General features: G+C 39.4%; 1 protein-coding gene across 3 annotated transcripts in view; it reads right to left on the minus strand.

Moving 5' to 3' along the window:
• LOC136864326 (A disintegrin and metalloproteinase with thrombospondin motifs 4) overlaps nt 1-18,167 on the minus strand; it is a 644,921-nt gene that overhangs the window by 53,479 nt on the left and 573,275 nt on the right. For 2 of the 3 annotated variants that reach the window (XM_067141158.2, XM_067141157.2), the window contains exon 17: nt 13,062-13,167. The exons of the other annotated variant lie outside the window; for it this stretch is intronic. In XM_067141158.2, coding sequence (XP_066997259.2) covers nt 13,062-13,167 — 106 coding nt within the window. The remainder of the gene's footprint in view (nt 1-13,061; nt 13,168-18,167) is intronic. 3 annotated transcript variants of the gene reach the window in all.

An 18,167-nucleotide genomic window follows, 5' to 3' on the forward strand; every position in this document is an offset into this window, starting at 1 on the left:
GTATGAGTCACTGCAGGTAATACAACAGAAAAAGATGAGGAACAGGGAACTGTTGCTGAGAAGTGTGGAAGTAGGGAAAAAAGGGAAATGAAGAGTAGAGGATAGGAAAAGACAGGTGGAACAGGGTCATGGGAGGGACAAAAGGGAGGAGGAAGTAGCTTCTGCAACCATCAGGAAAGATAGGGCTGACCAGGAGGGTATGGGATCAAATTAGGTGGGTAGGGTTGAGGCTCTGGTTATGGGGGATTCCATGGTTAGACATGTGGGGAAAGTGTGTGGAGGAAAGGGAACCAGGATAGAATGTTATCCAGGAATTAGGTTAAGGCAGATATTCAGGAAAGTAGAAGAGAAAGGGGAGGGGAAAGAGAAAGTGGTAGTGTTTCACGTTGGTACCACCAACATAAGGCAAGCAGGTATAAGTACCAACATAGCTGGGGATGTGTGGGATCTGGTAAATGCAGCACTGGTGAAGTTTAAGGAAGCAGAGATTGTTAACAGTGGAATACTGTGTAGGAGGGATACTGACTTGAAGGCAATTCAGGATTTAAATGAGACTACAGAGTGGGTATGTCGGAAACTGGGAGTGATATTTCTAGATCCTAATGGGTGGGTAGGAGATAGGGATCTGCACTCAGATGGCCATCATTTTAAACGCAGTAGTGCGTATAAGTTAGGAAATTTGTTTAGACGGGTTATGGGGAGGTACATTCAGGGTAACGGGGTGGTCTAGGGAGTGATGATAAGGGTACAGGGATCTAGAAATCAAGTAGGGATGACATAAAAATGTTAGTGTAGAACTGTAGAAGTATTGTAAAGAAAGGAATAGAATTAAGTAATTTAATAGATATTTACCTACCAGATATCATAATAGGAGTTAAGTCATGGCTGAGAAATGATATAATGGATGCAGAAATTTTCTCTAGGAACTGGAATGTGTATCGTAGAGGTAGGATCGGAATGGTAGGCAGGGGGAGTATTCATTCTGGTGAAAGAAGAATTTTTAAGCTACAAAAAAGTTAATGACAAACATGCAATTTGATGTGAAAGGCTCATCTTTAAAGAATGTGTTGATCAGATTAAAGCTGCCAACTTCTTATTTTAATGGTTTAATTCCATAATAGGCAACTTGATGTCTTTGGAGTGTACAGACAGGGTAAGGGTAGCGGTGATGCTGATTCAGAATTATTTGATAAGATAATCAGCTATGTGGGAGACAATATGGAAAGGAACATGATTGTAGCAAGTGATCTCAGTTTACCAAATGTCAATTGGGAAGGTAATTCAAATGACAGGAAGCATGACCAAGAAATGGCAAATAAGTTACTATGGGAAGGATGGCTGATTCAGAAAGTGACGGAACCAACTAGACGGAAGAATATTCTGGACGGGTTGCTGGTCAAGCCGGAGGAGCTCTATAGAGAAACCAAAGTAATAGATGGTATTAGTGATCACGAAGCTGCTTTTGTCGTAGTTAAAAATAAATGTGATAGAAAGGAAGCTCTTAAAAGTAGGACTATTAGGCAGTACCATATGGCTGATAAAACTGGCATGATGGACTTTTAAAATACCAATATAAATGGTCCATTTTTGGACATTATACATTTTCCAGCTAACTCATTCCTGGTTGCCAGCGTTTCGCCCTCGTTTGCTAGGTTGGGCTCATCAGTTGGTACCTAGCACACCTACCAAGACGCTGGCTAGTGCATACCGTGGAGGCCATTGCGTAGGCTACTTGGAGCCACCGGTAGTGCCAATGCACTATGAGAGACTTTGTCTCTTTACCAAAAATTGATGCCTGCTTGGCTATCAGATGATATAGATATTGATTCCCATAGGGAATCTGAAATATTATTTATAATACCAAAATAAATGGTCCGTTTTGGACATTATAAATTTTCCAGCCAACTCATTCTTGGTTGCCAGCGTTTCACCCTCGTGTGCTAGGTTGGGCTCATCAGTTGGTACCTAGCACACCTACCAAGACGCTGGCTAGTGCATACCGTGGAGGCCACTGCGTAGGCTACTTGGAGCTACTGGCAGTGCCAATGCACTATGAGAGACTTTGTCTCTTTACCAAAAATTGATGCCTGCTTGGCTATCAGATGATTTAGATATTGATTCCCATAGTGAAAAATGGAAGGGTATGTATAGGTACTTTAAGGCAGAAACAGGTTCCAAGAAGGGCATTCCAGAAATCATTGATGAACAAGGGGAGTGTGTGTGTAAGGATCTTCAAAAGGCAGAAGTATTCTGAATATTTCAGATTCCCTATGGGAATCAATATCTATATCATCTGATAGCCAAGCAGGCATCAATTTTTTGTAAAGAAACAAAGTCTCCCATAGTGCATTGGCACTGCCGGTGGCTCCAAGTAGCCTATGCAGTGGCCTCCACGGTATGCACTAGCCAGCGTCTTGGTAGGTGTGCTAGGTACCAACTGATGAGCTCAACCTAGCACACGAGGGCAAAATGCTGGCAACCAGGAATGAGTTAGCTGGAAAATTTATAATGTCCAAGAATGGACCATTTATATTGGTAATATAAATTTTCTCATTCGGGACAAATATTTCAGATTCCGTATGGGAATCAATATCTATATCGACTTTTAAAAAGTAACAATAATTGGTGGAATATGGTAAATAAAAAGGAAAACAGACTTTGGGATGGGTTTAAAGCAATTGATGAGGAATGTGAAAACAGGTTTGTACCTTTAAAGGTGGTAAGTGATGGTAAAGACCCACTATAATATAACAGAGAAGTAAAGAGACTAAGGAGGAGGTGCAGGTTGGAAAGAAATAGAGTAAGAAATGGCTGTGGGAGTAAGGAGAAATTGAAGGAACTTACTAGGAAATTGAATCTAGCAAAGAAACCAGCTAAGGATAACATGATGGCAAGCATAATTGGCAGTCATACAAATTTTAGTGAAAAATGGAAAGGTATGTATAGGTACTTTAAGGCAGAAACAGGTTCCAAGAAGGGCATTCCAGGAATCATTGATGAACAAGGGGGGAGAGAGAGTGAGAGTGAGAGAGAGAGAGAGAGAGAGAGTGAGTGTGAGTGTGAGTGTGAGTGTGAGTGTGAGTGTGTGTGTGTGTGTGTGTGTGTGTGTGTGTAAGGATCTTCAAAAGGCAGAAGTATTCAGTCAGCAGTATGTACAGATTGTTGGTTAAAAGGATAATGTCCAGATAGGGGAAGTGACTGATATTAAGAAGTATTAAAATTTACCTATGATAACAACATCATTTACAATAAGATACAAACACTGAAAACTAGATAAGCGGCTGGAATTGATAAGATTTTGGGGGATATATAAAGACAATGGGTTGGGATATAGTTCTACATCTGAAGTACTTTTCTGATTATTGTTTACATGAAGGAGCTATACCAAATGAATGGAGAGTTACTATAGTAGCCCCTGTGTATAAAGGAAAGGGTGATAGACAAAAAGCTGAAAATTACAGGCCAGTCAGTTTGACATGCATTGCATGTAAGCTTTGGGTAAGCATTCTTTCTGATTATATTAGACATGTTTGTGAAATTGATAACTGGTTCGATAGAAGGCAGTTCGGGTTTAGGAAAGGTTATTCCATTGAAGCTCAACTTGTAGGATTCCAGCAAGATATAGCAGATATCTTGGATTCAGGAGGTCAAATGGACTGTATCGTGATAGATCTATCTAAGGCATTTGATAGGGTAGATCATGGGCGACTACTGGCAAAAATGAGTGTGATTGGACTAGACAAAAGAGTAACTGAATGGGTTGCTATACTTCTAGAAAATAGAACTCCGATAATAATTATAGTAAGCGAAGCTTTATCTGACCCTGTAATAATTAAGAGGGGAATTCCTCAAGACATTATTATTTGACCTTTATGTTTTCTTATATATACAAATGATACCGGTATGAGTAAAGAAGTGGAATCTGACTTAAGGTTTTTTGTGGATGATGTTATTCTGTATAGAGTAATAAATAAGTTACAAGATTGTGAGAAAATGCAAAATGACCTTGGTAATGTTGTGATATGGACAGTAGGCAATGGTACGATGATAAAAGGTGTTAAAAGTCAGGTTGTGTGTTTCACAAATAAGAAAAGTCCTCTCAGTTTTAATTACTGCGTTGATGGGGTGAAAGTTTCTTTTGGGGATCATTGTAAATATGTAGGTGTTAATATAAGGAAAGATCTTCATTGGGGTAATCACATAAAAGGGATTGTAAATAAAGGGTACAGATCTCTGCACATGGTTATGAGTGTATTTAATGTTTTTTACTTTAAATTTAGGGGTTGTAGTAAGAATATAAGGGAGAGGGCATATAAGTCTCTGGTAAGAGCCCAACTAGAGTATGGTTCCAGTGTATGGGACCCTCACCAGGATTACTTGATTCAAGAACTGTTAAAAAGCCGAAGAAAAGCAGCTCGGTTTGTTCTGGGGAACTTCCGACAAAAGAGTTAGCTTTACAAAAATGTTACAATGTTTGGGCTGGGAAGACTTGGAAGAAAGGAGATGAGCTGTTTGATTAAGTGGTATATTCTTAGCTGTCAGTGGAGAGATGGCGTGGAAATGAAGAAGCTTGAATGGTGTCTTTAAAAGTAGAAAATATTACAATATGAAGATAAAGTGTAATTCAAGAGGACAAATTGGCACAAATATTCATTTGTAGGAAGGGGAGTTAGGGATTGGAATAACTTACCAAGGGAGATGTTCAATAAATTCCCAATTTCTTTGCAATCACTTAAGAAAATGCAGATCATTAACGATTTATTGATTTATTTGCTGGACCAGGTCTCACATCTTACATCTTGGGAATCAAAGGTGTGTCAGTTTCTTCAACGGTGCACATTTCCGGTGTTTTGCTGTCACAATATGTTGTGTAACTTGTGAATGCATGCCAGCTCTTCCATTTGTTTTAAAAACATCTCCAAACTCCCACATAAAACGGTTCAAAGTAACAATCTTCGGACTTTTGTGATGCATCTTATTCATTGAAACTATTACTCCACACTGTCAGCCTATGTCTTACAAGTTTGGCAGACCACTGCAATTCCAGGTAAAATTTTTCATTAAGGTACAGCCTAGTGGAGTGGCAAAGGAGCTTAATGGGACTCTGATGACTCCACCCCCTGCTGTCCTTAATGACTGGGAAATTCATGTCTTGAAATAGAATACAGAGACAAATGTGCACTGACAAAACAGAGAAGCCAATTGCTAGAATTGCCAAGGATCGAAAATGTGAGCAGGGAACATTTAAGAAGTAGAACATACCTTGGAATATAGGAAATATGTATTTAACTACAAAAGTGGCAAAAGTATGTAAATGAATATATTTAGTTAAATAAAAAATATTTAATCACACTATTATCTGAGCCTTAGTAATGACTTAATCAAAAATATGTTATGGAATCAGATCAGGCACATTAACAGCAATCTGACTGTACGTATTTTAAATTTGTGTTGTCCTGAGACTCTAGCTGGAGATAAGATCTAATTGAATAGAATTCAGTATATCTTCATGATACAAATTAACTACATGAAATGTGAATCTTTTATACTTAATTGAAGGAATATGACTGGCTGTGAAAGGATGACTCTACCTTCATGAGCTCATGCAAAAATTTAGAGCAACTATTGTTGTATGAATACACATTAGATGAAGTTAATCATACTTTAAAGTAAATGAACTCCTTAATGAAGAGAAAACTCAAAACCTAAATTTAACCTCAAAAATCAAGAGAATGAATTAAAGCATATAATCTTTTTGACATCTTGACCCAAAGCTGACATGGGAATACCACATTAACCACATCCTGAGTAGAGTTCCTACTCTGTCACCTGAAGAATGTAGCAACTGAAGTATAAGTCCATTCAGCATACTGATCATTGCTGATCTTTATTTAATAATGTTATTTGTTTTTAGTCCCAGTAACTACTTTTATGATTTTCGGAGATGCCGAGGTGCCAAAATTTAGTCCCGCAGGAGTTCTTTTACGTGCTACTAAATCTACCAATGTGAGGCTGATGTATTTGAGCACCTTCATATATCACCGGACTGAAGCAGGATCAAACCTGCCAAGTTGGCGTCAGAAGGCCAGCGCCTCAACCGTTTGAGCCACGCAGCCCGTTGATCATTATTTGATATCTTCTTTCCAGTATAAAAGAAAGCCAAGTATCGAGAAAATATTATCGAAACTGACAGCTGTACAAAGCCTTTAAAATGTTGTCTGAACGATTTCCATAGTAACTCTCTTTACAATACATAGAGCTATTTATCAGCTCTTGGGCTGAACTTTCACATGACTGCCACTGATATTTCCCTTATTTTTCTCTTCTGGTGAAATTTTTTGGACAACTTATAGCTAAGATCCTACTTCACTTTATTCTAAACTGAAATACCAGTTTTCATTAAAATCCAATCATTCATTTCCCTGTGATGTTGTAACAGACATGGACAAATATAAAACTGAATTCAATATACATCATTATAATGATGTCAGTATTCTTGTCTTTATACAATATTAGCCAACTGGAATGTACTGGTTCAAAGCAATGCTATAATAGGAAATGCTCGATCAGATAAAAAGCCAGCACAGTTTCTCACTTTTCAGGAATAGTATGCTGGCATTCTAACAGTGTCAATTTCCAGAGCTGGAATAACCTGGCCACAGACAGTGGTGAACCCTGCTGCATAGTTTTCCATTAAGTGTGCACATTTCTGATTTGTATCAGTGCCTCAGAGCAGGGATCGAATACTATGATAAGCCAGTGTGTCACATTCAGTAGTTATCAGAACATATATGAACCAGAGGAATGGCATGCTATAAAATAAAGTTATGTAACTCCCCAGCTACTTCCTGCCAATATTCAGGCTGGCTGTTCTGCTCGGGATGCAAGAGTAATCCCATCTATCAGAGATGAGAGACAGCAGAAGAGACAAAGATTGTCAGAACAAACAGTAGCTAATGTAATGTTACTGTTGATCAATTTTATGGACTTTCAATATTAAAGGCCTTCACATATATATTTCTTATGACTGTGATATTAGAACATCTAATGTAAAGTAAGTCCTTCTTCCTCTTTTCATGACTCCCTCTTGTCTTATACTTCAAGCAATCATTACTTTACTACGATGACCATCCAGAAATTAAGTTTCCCTAAAGAAAGAAAAAAAAAAGGGAAACATACAGTAGTTCCATGAAAAACTTAATTGGTACCCAATACAGCAATGTTGGAGCTTTTTTTTGACATACATCACCACCAGAATTGAGACACAATTCGTATCGTGCAATCAACTTTTGTAAGTTGGTGTTGTAGAAATTTGCCACCTTGGAATGGAACTGGTGTGTAACATTCATCTTCAGCTTTTCATGGTTAATGGAGGACAGGAATTTCTTGAAGTGCAAGAAAAGATGAAAATCAATGGGAGCAAGATCAGGACTGTACAGTGAATGAGCAAACACCTCCCAGCTGAACTCCTGCAGAAAAGTTGCTGAGCGCCAAGCCGTATGTGAGCGAGTGATGTTATGAGTCAGCACATCACCTTTGCCTAAGGGATTTTCCAAACCCTCACTGAGAAATGATACAAAAACTGTTTCTTTGAAACTACAGTGATATCTGTCTGGACATGTGAAGCAATGTAACCCTCACCAACCCAGATTTTGTCCAAAGTAATGCATTTTACACCCCATTGCTTATTATTGCCTCTCTGGACTCAAACAGCATCTCCTCCACAGCACTTTATAATTTTATCAATTATCACATCACATTATTTCTCTTTCCATATGGTACTTAAAATAAATTTTTTCAAGCAATTTATAAAAAGTTGTTCTCTTGAAATCCAGAAATTCTAACTAACTGTTTGTTAGAGAAGGCACCTTGTCTATGCGAGGTAGCTCATTTAGGCCTTCCCCCAAACTACCATTTCATTCAGCGTGATTTAAATCACGCTATGTTTTGTGCATTTTTTGAATGAACTTCAGATGTTGCCCTGAAATGATTTGCAATCTCTTTTTATCATTTTTGTGTATATCTGACCCCATCAGTCCTTTTTATTTATCCCCTAATATAACAGATACCGTGCTCAGACACACCACATAATTCCCGTGTTAATGTTGTAATGTCTTTTCTACTAATGCAGAATATTCTTTCAAAAAATTTGAAAACTCTTAAAATGAAAATATGACACACTCTTTACTACTTTATCTTTGCTTCGCTACTGTACTGTCTGGCTTCATGGCTAAATGGTTAGCGTGCTTGCCTTTGGTCCAAGGAGTTGTCCCAGGATCAATTCCTGCTTGGGTTGAGGATTTTAACCTTCATTGTTTAATTCTGATGGCTCGAGGGGGCTTTAGCATTAGAATTCAACATCATAACTCCCATCCTCACAGATTTGCAGGTATACCAATACGGCGCTCACTCTAAAGACCTGCACCAGGCCTCTCCAGAGGCCACATGCCATTATTACTACTGTACTTAGGTCTGCTTCGTCAGCTGTAGCATTTATGCAAGGATTTGATTGATGCAAAACAAGGAACTAAACTAAATTAAACCAAAATAACCTGGCCCAGCAGCAGGTCCAAGAACCTTCTGCAAGGGGCTGCAAACTGACCAATATAGTTCAGGGAGGTCCCAGCCACGAGGCCACTCCCATTGGCATATTATTTCTTCTTTTCTTCCACTTGTCTTTCTGGAGGGATTGCAGATGCAAACTGTGTCACACATTTGGACATGAACCTATTTTATGGCGGGATGTCCTTCCTGAAGCTAACCCAACCCCATGTGGAAGTATGTACTCACTATTCCTATTTATTACAAGAGACAAGGTCCCATCATTCATTAGGATGAGGTGTCAGATAAGTTCGCAGACTTTTGAGGGCTTGATACTCACATTTTTTCAGATTGTTTTAATGTGAAAAAGGGTCGTATTGTGTTAATTTGAAAGAGAGTTACAGAATTAAGGGTTGTGAGAAACTGGTGAGCAGAAAACTATAAAATTTTGAAGTAGGCAAAGGATGGTTCAGCTAGCCCCGCAGTCTACGGGTAGTGTACCTGCTTCTCACTTGTAGGCCTTGGTTTCGATACCCGGCCTGGATCTGAGGGCTGGTTTGCGGTCTATTCAGCATATTTGATTACAATTGAGGAGCTATCTGACGGTCAGATGGTAACCCTGGTCTAGAAAGCCAAGAATAACAGCCAGGAAGATTCATCACACTGACCATGCATCACTTCGTAAACTGCAGGCCTTCAGGCTGAGCAGCAGTCACCAGGTAGGCCAAGGCCCACGAGTGCTATAGTGCCACAGGGTTTGTTCTTTGTAAGGGATGGTGCAGGGCCACTTAGTGATAACTTTATGACCTTATAATGAAAGTAGAGGTGGGGTTTTCTTGTAAAGTTGGTATTAGAAATTATTTGAATTAGAGCAAGTTTCTGGAACAGCAGAAGCTGAAACCTTTTGACATGGTTCATGAAAGGGTGGGATGACAGATTCAAGACAGTGTGGAGCAGCAAGTGTAGCCAGGGTATCAGAAGGTGGTTGAATGTTTGAAGGTGCCAGAAGACTATGTTTGAGCAGACTCTTGAAATAAGAGGAGTTTGATGGGGTCAGTTTATGTTTGATAGGAGGCAGCTTGGAAGGATTGCTCTGGAAAGTAAGCAGGCCAAATGAGATAAGTCTAAAATTTCTTCTATCCTCCTTCCTGTATAACTACCACCTTCCTGTCTTTCTTCTTTATGCCTTTCTATACCTAGCACCATTCAGGTACACAAATATCTGGAGAGAGATTCTGTATGTGTTGGTGGGGGTGGGGTGCATGCTTGTGTGCTGTGCTATCCTCGAGAGATGTTCCCCTTCACCCATTTCTTTAACTCATAACATGCAACACTTTAGATGTTGCAAGAGATATTTAAATACTTTTTGAAGAATCTTACACATATGTTGTAATGGAGAAGGTATCCTTGATTGTTAATAATAATAATAATAATAATAATAATAATAATAATAATAATAATAATAATAATAATAATACCGGGCGAGTTGGCCGTGCGCGTAGAGGCGTGCGGCTGTGAGCTTGCATCCGGGAGATAGTAGGTTCGAATCCCACTATCGGCAGCCCTGAAGATGGTTTTCCGTGGTTTCCCATTTTCACACCAGGCAAATGCTGGGGCTGTACCTTAATTAAGGCCACGGCCGCTTCCTTCCAACTCCTAGGCCTTTCCTATCCCATCGTCGCCATAAGACCTATCTGTGTCGGTGCGACGTAAAGCCCCTAGCAAAAAAAAAAAAAAAAAAAATAATAATAATAATAAACAAAGAACAAACCTCATGGCACTACAGCCCTTGAAGGGCCTTGACTTACCAAGCGACCGCTGCCCAGCCCGAAGGCCTGCAGATTGCGAGGTGTCGTGTGGTCAGCACGACAATTCATCTCGGCCGTTATTCTTGGCTTTCGGGACCGGGGCTGCTATCTCACCGTCAGATAACTCCTCAATTCTAATCACGTAGGCTGAGTGGACCTCGAACCAGCCCTCAGGTCCAGGTAAAATTCCCTGTCCTGGCCGGGAATCGAACCCAGGGCCTCTGGATAAGAGGCAGGCACGCTACCCCTACACCACGGGGCCGGCAATAATAATAATATTTTTTTATTTTTTTTTTGCTAGGGGCTTTACGTCGCACCGACACAGATAGGTCTTATGGCGACGATGGGATAGGCAAGGCCTAGGAGTTGGAAGGAAGCGGCCGTGGCCTTAATTAAGGTACAGCCCCAGCATTTGCCTGGTGTGAAAATGGGAAACCACGGAAAACCATCTTCAGGGCTGCCGATAGTGGGATTCGAACCTACTATCTCCCGGATGCAAGCTCACAGCCGCGCGCCTCTACGCGCACGGCCAACTCGCCCGGTATTAATAATAATAATAATAATAATAATAATAATAATAATAATAATAATAATAATAATATGATTCAATAGACCGACAGACTCTATTCAACATATTTGAGGAATTTCAATTCGACAGAAAATCAAGGGAATTGATCAAGCAAACTCTAACAGGCACAACAGCAAAAGTTAAATTTTTAGGAGAAATTTCAGAGCCATTCAAAACTACAACAGCGGTCAGACAAGGCGATGGATTATCACCACTACTATTCAATCTAGTTCTGGAAAAAGTGGTTCGAGAATGGACAAATGAAACTAAAGGGCTCAATATTGGTAGACTCCTCAAAACAAAAGTCACTTTCATTGCCTCGACTTTGCAGATGACTTGCCAATCCTCTCCAACAACAAACAAGAAGCACTCCAGTCGTAGAAAAACTTCATGAAATAGCGGCAAGAACAGGTCTGCAAATTTCATATGAAAAGACTAAGTATATGGAAGGTAAAAAATTAGGATTGAACAACCGTCCTCTAATCACTAGATATGGAAAAATTTCCCAAGTAGGTAAATTCAAGTACCTAGGCAAAATTATACAACCAAACAGGATAAATCAGCAAGCAAACGAAGAAAGAATTACAAAATTACATAAAGCATACAAAATTGTCTGGAGTTGATACAACAAAAAATCTATATCCCAAAACGCAAAATATGACACTACAACACAGCTGTCAAACCAGAAGCCCTTTATGCATCAGAAACTCTGATAATTGGTGGCGGATCACAAATAAAAAATATTGAAAAACAAGAGAGGAAAATTCTCAGGAAAATTCTAGGACCTAAATGTGAAAATGGCATTTCGATGAAAAGGAAATCACAGGAAATCTATCAAGTAACAGAAAAAATCACAGATGTCATTAGAAAAAGAAGACTAACATTCTGTGGTCACCTGATCATGATGGATAACAATAGGCTAACAAAGAATGCTCTTAAATCTCACAGTATCTCTAAAAAATCACAACTGGCTTACAGAAATAAACAAGATCTTCAAGAAATTAGTATAAATGAAGAAATCATGCAAAACAGAAAAAAATTCAGAAGTCTCATAAACAAATACAAATTTGCTGATCAACCTAAAAGACAAGCTACAGGATGGACGGAAGAACACAAAAAGAAACACAGCGAAAGGATGAAGAGATTTTGGGAAGGACAAGAAGAAACGTTGTGCTAAATAAGTTTACACATGTACCTTAGTTGGGTGTAATGAATCAAAAAAAAAAAAAAAATGATAATAATAATAATCATTATCATCATCATAATCTCAATGAATTCTGTACACCGAATACGTGAAGCAACCGTGAGAAAATAAGCCTTCTGTGCAGGCACATCATAGACAACTGGTACAATGAATAGTTAGTGTGGAAGGAATAGAGTGGGAGAGTAAACATAACATATTGCTGCTACACATTTGGCTATTGGTCTAGAAGCGGACAACATGTCAATATGCAAAAATGAAACAGGTTTCTTGCTGAAAATGAAAAAGCTGTATACTATTATTTTCAAATAACTGTAGCCTGAGAGAACTCAGATGCATTGCATCAGTGTTTTGGCATGTATTCTATATATCTGTGTTATGCACAAAACAGTATTCAAGACCCTCAGAGCAGACTAACTGAGAGAAAGTACAGGGATCATGTGCTCTTAGGCTATCCCCTCTCCTAAGTGATGCTGCATGTCCATACTTCACAGATTCTGTGTACAGGCATTAACTACTTTTATGGTTTTCAGTGATGTTGAGGAGCCAGAATTTTTTTCCGCAAGGGTTCTTTTATGTACCGGTAAATCTAACTAGACCTTCAAATACTACCAGACTGAGCTGGACTCAGAAAGCCAGCATTCTAGGGTTTGAGCCTCTCAGCCTGGCATTAACATTTGAATTGTGAACAACAAAGGAGAGTTGCAATGAAAATTTCAGTTTAAAAAAAAAAAAAAAAAAATTAGCTTATGAAATGAAATAACATAAACACACACTATACTTTGCATAACTGCAAAATGGAATATTGGCGATGGAGAAAATTGCAATCACAATCATTTCATACATACTGTACATTAACAACCAAAATTTGGACAATGAACAGTGATGAGACGTTGATTTAGTATATAAAATTATCATCATAAGGAGAGGGAAAAGAGCATACCACTGCATGGTCTGTCACATTTTGTCCAGGTATCATTGTGTTTCCAATGGCAACGGATCATATATTCGTAACTTATATCAGGAGGATGTTTACCAACTGAGAGAATCTGAAACAAATTGGAAAAGATGTGAAGTTGTAAAAGCAGTCCACTTGAGAAAGAAAACACTTCAAGAAGAATTTCAACACACTGTACATTGATGTTAAGAGAGCCAAATAAATATTTCAACAATCTACGAATACTGAGGTGATGTCTGAATATCACATTCAATTCCAGTCTATGGGTGTCAAAATTCTTTCTCAGGACTCACTGCAAAGTAAAGATTCAACACATTACCCTGTTTGCTGTTAAGAGGTTAGAAACTTTGTATGAGCCTTCCATAGCGAGGAAGATATGTTTCTAAGTATAATAAAACATAAGAATGATTATAACTGCAAGTGGTGGTAATGGTAAAGGAGGCTAGTCTTAAGAAACAAAATAACAAGATTATTAGCCCCATGAACTGCAAGAGGAAGAAATTCAAGACAACCTACAGCTACACTCGTTTAGGAAATCACATCTCAGCCAGTGGAGCTGCAAGTGCTTGTATGAATTGTATCGGATAACTTGTGTTACATGCATATTAGTATCAACTGGAGCTAGGACTGGGCAGGAAAGTGCTGTAATTCCTAGAATTCATCTGTACTTGAAACAGATTTCCTGTCCTCTTTCTCCATAGTCCATGGGTAGCATGATACAGGCTTGCAATCTAGTTGGTCCTCAAAAATCTAGAGCATAGAGTGGCCTCTGGTACCTTTGCAGTAGCGGCGATTGGGAATTAAAAGTACGGGGGCAAAAAAATATACAGACAACAGACAGTAGCTGGGTTTGTGGGATATAGCAAGGGGGGGGGGGGGGTTAATTACATCAAAATTGAAGAAACAAGCCACAAAATGGTAAGTTTTTGATGCTCTCTGAGCAAATTTTGAGAGAGAGGTAAAGGTTGAGAGTTTACCAATTTAAGTGCGGTAATAGTTTAAGATTTTGATTCAATACTACACAATAAAACTTTCATAAAGGGAACAATATTACATATTTATTACAATTAGACAGACGTATGGTGTGATTATACAATTAAAATCATTTAGTATTTGACTATATACTAAGAAACTAAGAGACACTAAAGAGACTGCCAGACTGACCAATGCACGTGGCAAGCAGGTGAATCACACCTCAGTGTCCATGACCTCGGCAACACATATATATATGTGAGAGGAACTAAGATCAGAAAGAATGAAGAAATATTGTGCACTAAGAAAAGAACAACACACAGAGAAATGATCGGTTCAATGTACCCCAAAGAGGGTGAAACAAAATAAGAAAATACCCCTGCTACCCTTCCTCACAGCACATGCAAAGTCTCCACTACTTACTGTGGCACTATACAAATATGTTAGGCGGGACAAACCACATTTTGTGCGTATTTCTGCTAATAATTTTGTTAATAATTCAAGAAAATAAAGGAAAAAATTAGTTTATAAAGCAATAGGGCTTGAACAAATTGCTTTTTTAAATAATTTGTGTGATTCCTAGTTTCAGCCAGCTAAAATGAAAATAAAAATGTAACATTTTCTCCAAAAAGTCCACCCCCCTAATCTCCGCTACTGAAAGCAGGCAAACTTTATGACTAATATAGATTCACAGAACAAAAGTTATTATAGTGCAGTTGCAAATTTTACACAAAATTTGGCTTAATTATTGAAATTTTATAACTGATATCAAATTTATTTCTATATCATATATAGAACATAAATATAACCAACAAGTGATTTGTAATAATAATAATAATAATAATAATAATAATAATAATAATAATAATAATAATAATAATAATAATAATAATAATAATAATAATAATAATAATAATAATCTTCTTATCCAGATGAGATCAAGTACAGTTCCTCTCCACCATTACTCATTCACCACTATGTTTCAGTCTAGTTCCCATCGCCTTATGCTATTCTTAACCGGGTTCAGCCATGATGTTCCAAGTCATTCTCAGCCTTTCTTTCCTTCCATTTATAATTCCATAGTTTGTTTTGACATTCTTTACTCACTCATCTGCTTAATATGTCTGAACATTTACAGTTTATTATTTTCTCCATTTTATCACTCCATTTTTCCACTTTTATGACTTTCTGTATGTCTTTACCTGTTGGCTATATCCTCATTTATTACTGGCCAAGTGTCCCCCTCCATAGTGATATGATTAGAACAATTAGCTGCTATTCTTTGAGTCCTGGGTTATTCTTGGTACTGCTAGCAAATCGCACGACATATGCACCTACCAACCTTACGTGTTCGCTCTGTACAGGAAAGGAGTGTTCCCTGCTTTGACTAGCGGCGTAACCGCAAGGTAAACACAGCCAGTGCCTGCGCCCCATATTGCCTCAGTCGTGTTTGCCCTGTTATATTGTGCGGAGTGTAGCCTCGTGGTGAACGTGACAACATAATGCCACGTGTGGGATTGAGTGTGGGGCAAGTGGGATAGAGTGGAATCAATGGGGTGCCTGCGGGAGTGTATCCGGGAGTGCTTGGACATGTGGTATTGAGTGTGGGAAAAAGTGGGATAGAGTGGAATTATTAGGGTGCGTGCGGGAGTATATCCGGGAGTGTTTGGACATGTGGGATTGAGTGTGGGAAAAAGTGGGATTGTGAGGGATAGAGTGAATTAATAGGGTACGTGTAGGAGTGTATCCGGGAGTGGTTGAGCGCATGGGTTTGAGTGTGGGAAAAAGTGGGATAGAGTGGAAGAGATGGGGTGCGCACGGGAGTTTATCCGGGAGTGTCTGGACGCAAATCGCATGACATATGCACCTACCAATGTTACGTGTTCACTCTGTATAGGAAAGAAGTGTTTCCTGCTTTGACTAAGGGCATAACCGCAAGGTAAACACAGCCAGTGCCTGCGCCCCATATTCCCTTAGTCTTGTTTGCCCTGTTATAGTGTGCGGAGTGTAGCCTCATGGTGAACGTGAAAATATAATGCCAGAATGACGCCATTTTGTCCCCGTTTTGCAGGGTAGAATACTCGGCTTCCTGGAAGCAGGCCAGACACAGACCGTAGTCGCCGTATCCTTGAATGTGCCAATAAGTGTCATTTCCAGGCTTTGGAGACGATTTCAAGACACAGGAAATGTTAGTCATAGGCCAGTACCAGGTTGACCAAGGGTAACCACCCCACAGCAGGACCGATATCTGGCCTTAACCGCCCAACGAAATCGGAGTGCGCCTGCAAGACATTTGTCAGCGGAGCTTGCAGCCGTCTTAGGGGTTGCCGTTTCCCAGCAAACTGTGTACCGGAGGCTTAGAACAGCAGGGCTGTTTGCCTGATGTTCAGCGGTGTGCGTCCCGCTCACTCCAGCACAGAGACTAGCCCGTTTACTGTGGAGCCGTCAACATCGAAACTAGACCATGAATAAATGGAGGCATGTGCTCTTCACAGATGAATCCCACTTCAGTTTACAGAACGATTCCTGTTGCACATTAATCTGGAGAGAACTGGGTGGCCGATATAACCACAGGAACATCGTGGAACGGGACCAGTATGGTGGTGGTGGTGGCTTCATGGTGTGGGGCGGCATCATGTTGAATGGCCGTACGGGCCTGCACATCTCCATGGGTGGTCCGAGGAACACTGTTAATGCTCGGAGATACAGGGATGAGGTACTGAGACCACATGTTTGACTCTTCAGAGGTGCGGTTGCTCCAGACTTCCTCTTAATGGACGATAATGCCCAACCGCACTGCGCTGCTCTGGTGGATGAATTTCTGGCTGGGGAAGACATTCATTGCATGGACTGGCCAGTGAGGTCTGCAGATCTGAATCCTATAAAACATGCCTGGGATGCACTGGGGAGGTGAATTGCATCCCGTCAGCCTCCACCAAGGACTCTCAAAGACCTTCGCATTCCCCTTTCGGAGGAATGGGATCGACTGCCACAAGAGCTCTTGGACCACTTGACAGAGAGCATGCCACGTCGCTACGTAGCATGTGTGGCCGTTAGGGGTAACCATACACCCTATTAACAGCATATTTTGTTGTGGAAGACATTGCCAAGTTTTATTAGTTGCTGTCAAAGGTGTACCTTAGCTATCAGAACCTTTCTGACATTGTTTTTTTTGGACAAGTTGTGTGGCATATGGTGTGTGATTCAGCTTCCGTTTGTTCAGCAATCCATCTGACATTCCTATCAGGCAGTATGGCCTCGTTTAGTGATTATGCTTAACTTTTGGGCACTAGTGTAGAAGTGAAAAACTCAAACCTGAGATGCTGAAAAATGCAGTTATTGACTATGATGTGATCGACATGTTATTAACTTGTCAAAATAAATTCTTGACTTGAATGATAGATGTTCTTGGGAAACAAACTGGATACTTTCCTATCTTCTCATGTTCTATCATTGTCATCAACAATATGGCCCAAATTATTCAAATGGATGAGTTTTGAAAGCAGATGAATGTTCGAAAGATGTAAACGGTCTGAGAGTGACAATAAATACAGATGCTAGAGAACTTTACTTTAAATTTTAGATTGGAAACTTACTCAGAAGTTGGTCCTGCTGGATTAGAAGTTGCCCGCAGCTTGTGAATGTGCAACAGTTCGAGTGCTATTGTTGTCAGGTATTGAACTACCATTATTGGACTGGGAGTGGTAGTTAATGTGTCAAGTGGGTTGCATCATGAATGGAATAGACTTGTGAAGTATTGATCCTATTCTTTATGAAATAATTATCAGAAATTAATGGGATAATATTTTTTAGTATGTTATTAATAGTGACATTGATTACATTTAAACTGTGAGATGGGTTGAGATATTGATTCATGTGGAATGTGTATGTTCTCCAATATGTTGAGGAAGGTGTCTTTTTGTGAAATGTGTAAAACATCCAGGTGGTGTTCTATTGTTGTAAATTCCTTATTAAACTGTCATTTGTTGGCGCATTGCACAAAATTTGTTGTATCTAATTGCCTTTGAATGCTCAACATAATGTATATTAAAATTAAAATAACTTGCAGGACATTTATAGCAATTAAGACTATAGAACCCCAAATTGAGCCATTTGTTC

The sequence above is a fragment of the Anabrus simplex genome, chromosome 2 (genome assembly GCF_040414725.1).
Source record: "Anabrus simplex isolate iqAnaSimp1 chromosome 2, ASM4041472v1, whole genome shotgun sequence".
Classification (NCBI taxonomy): domain Eukaryota; kingdom Metazoa; phylum Arthropoda; class Insecta; order Orthoptera; family Tettigoniidae; genus Anabrus; species Anabrus simplex.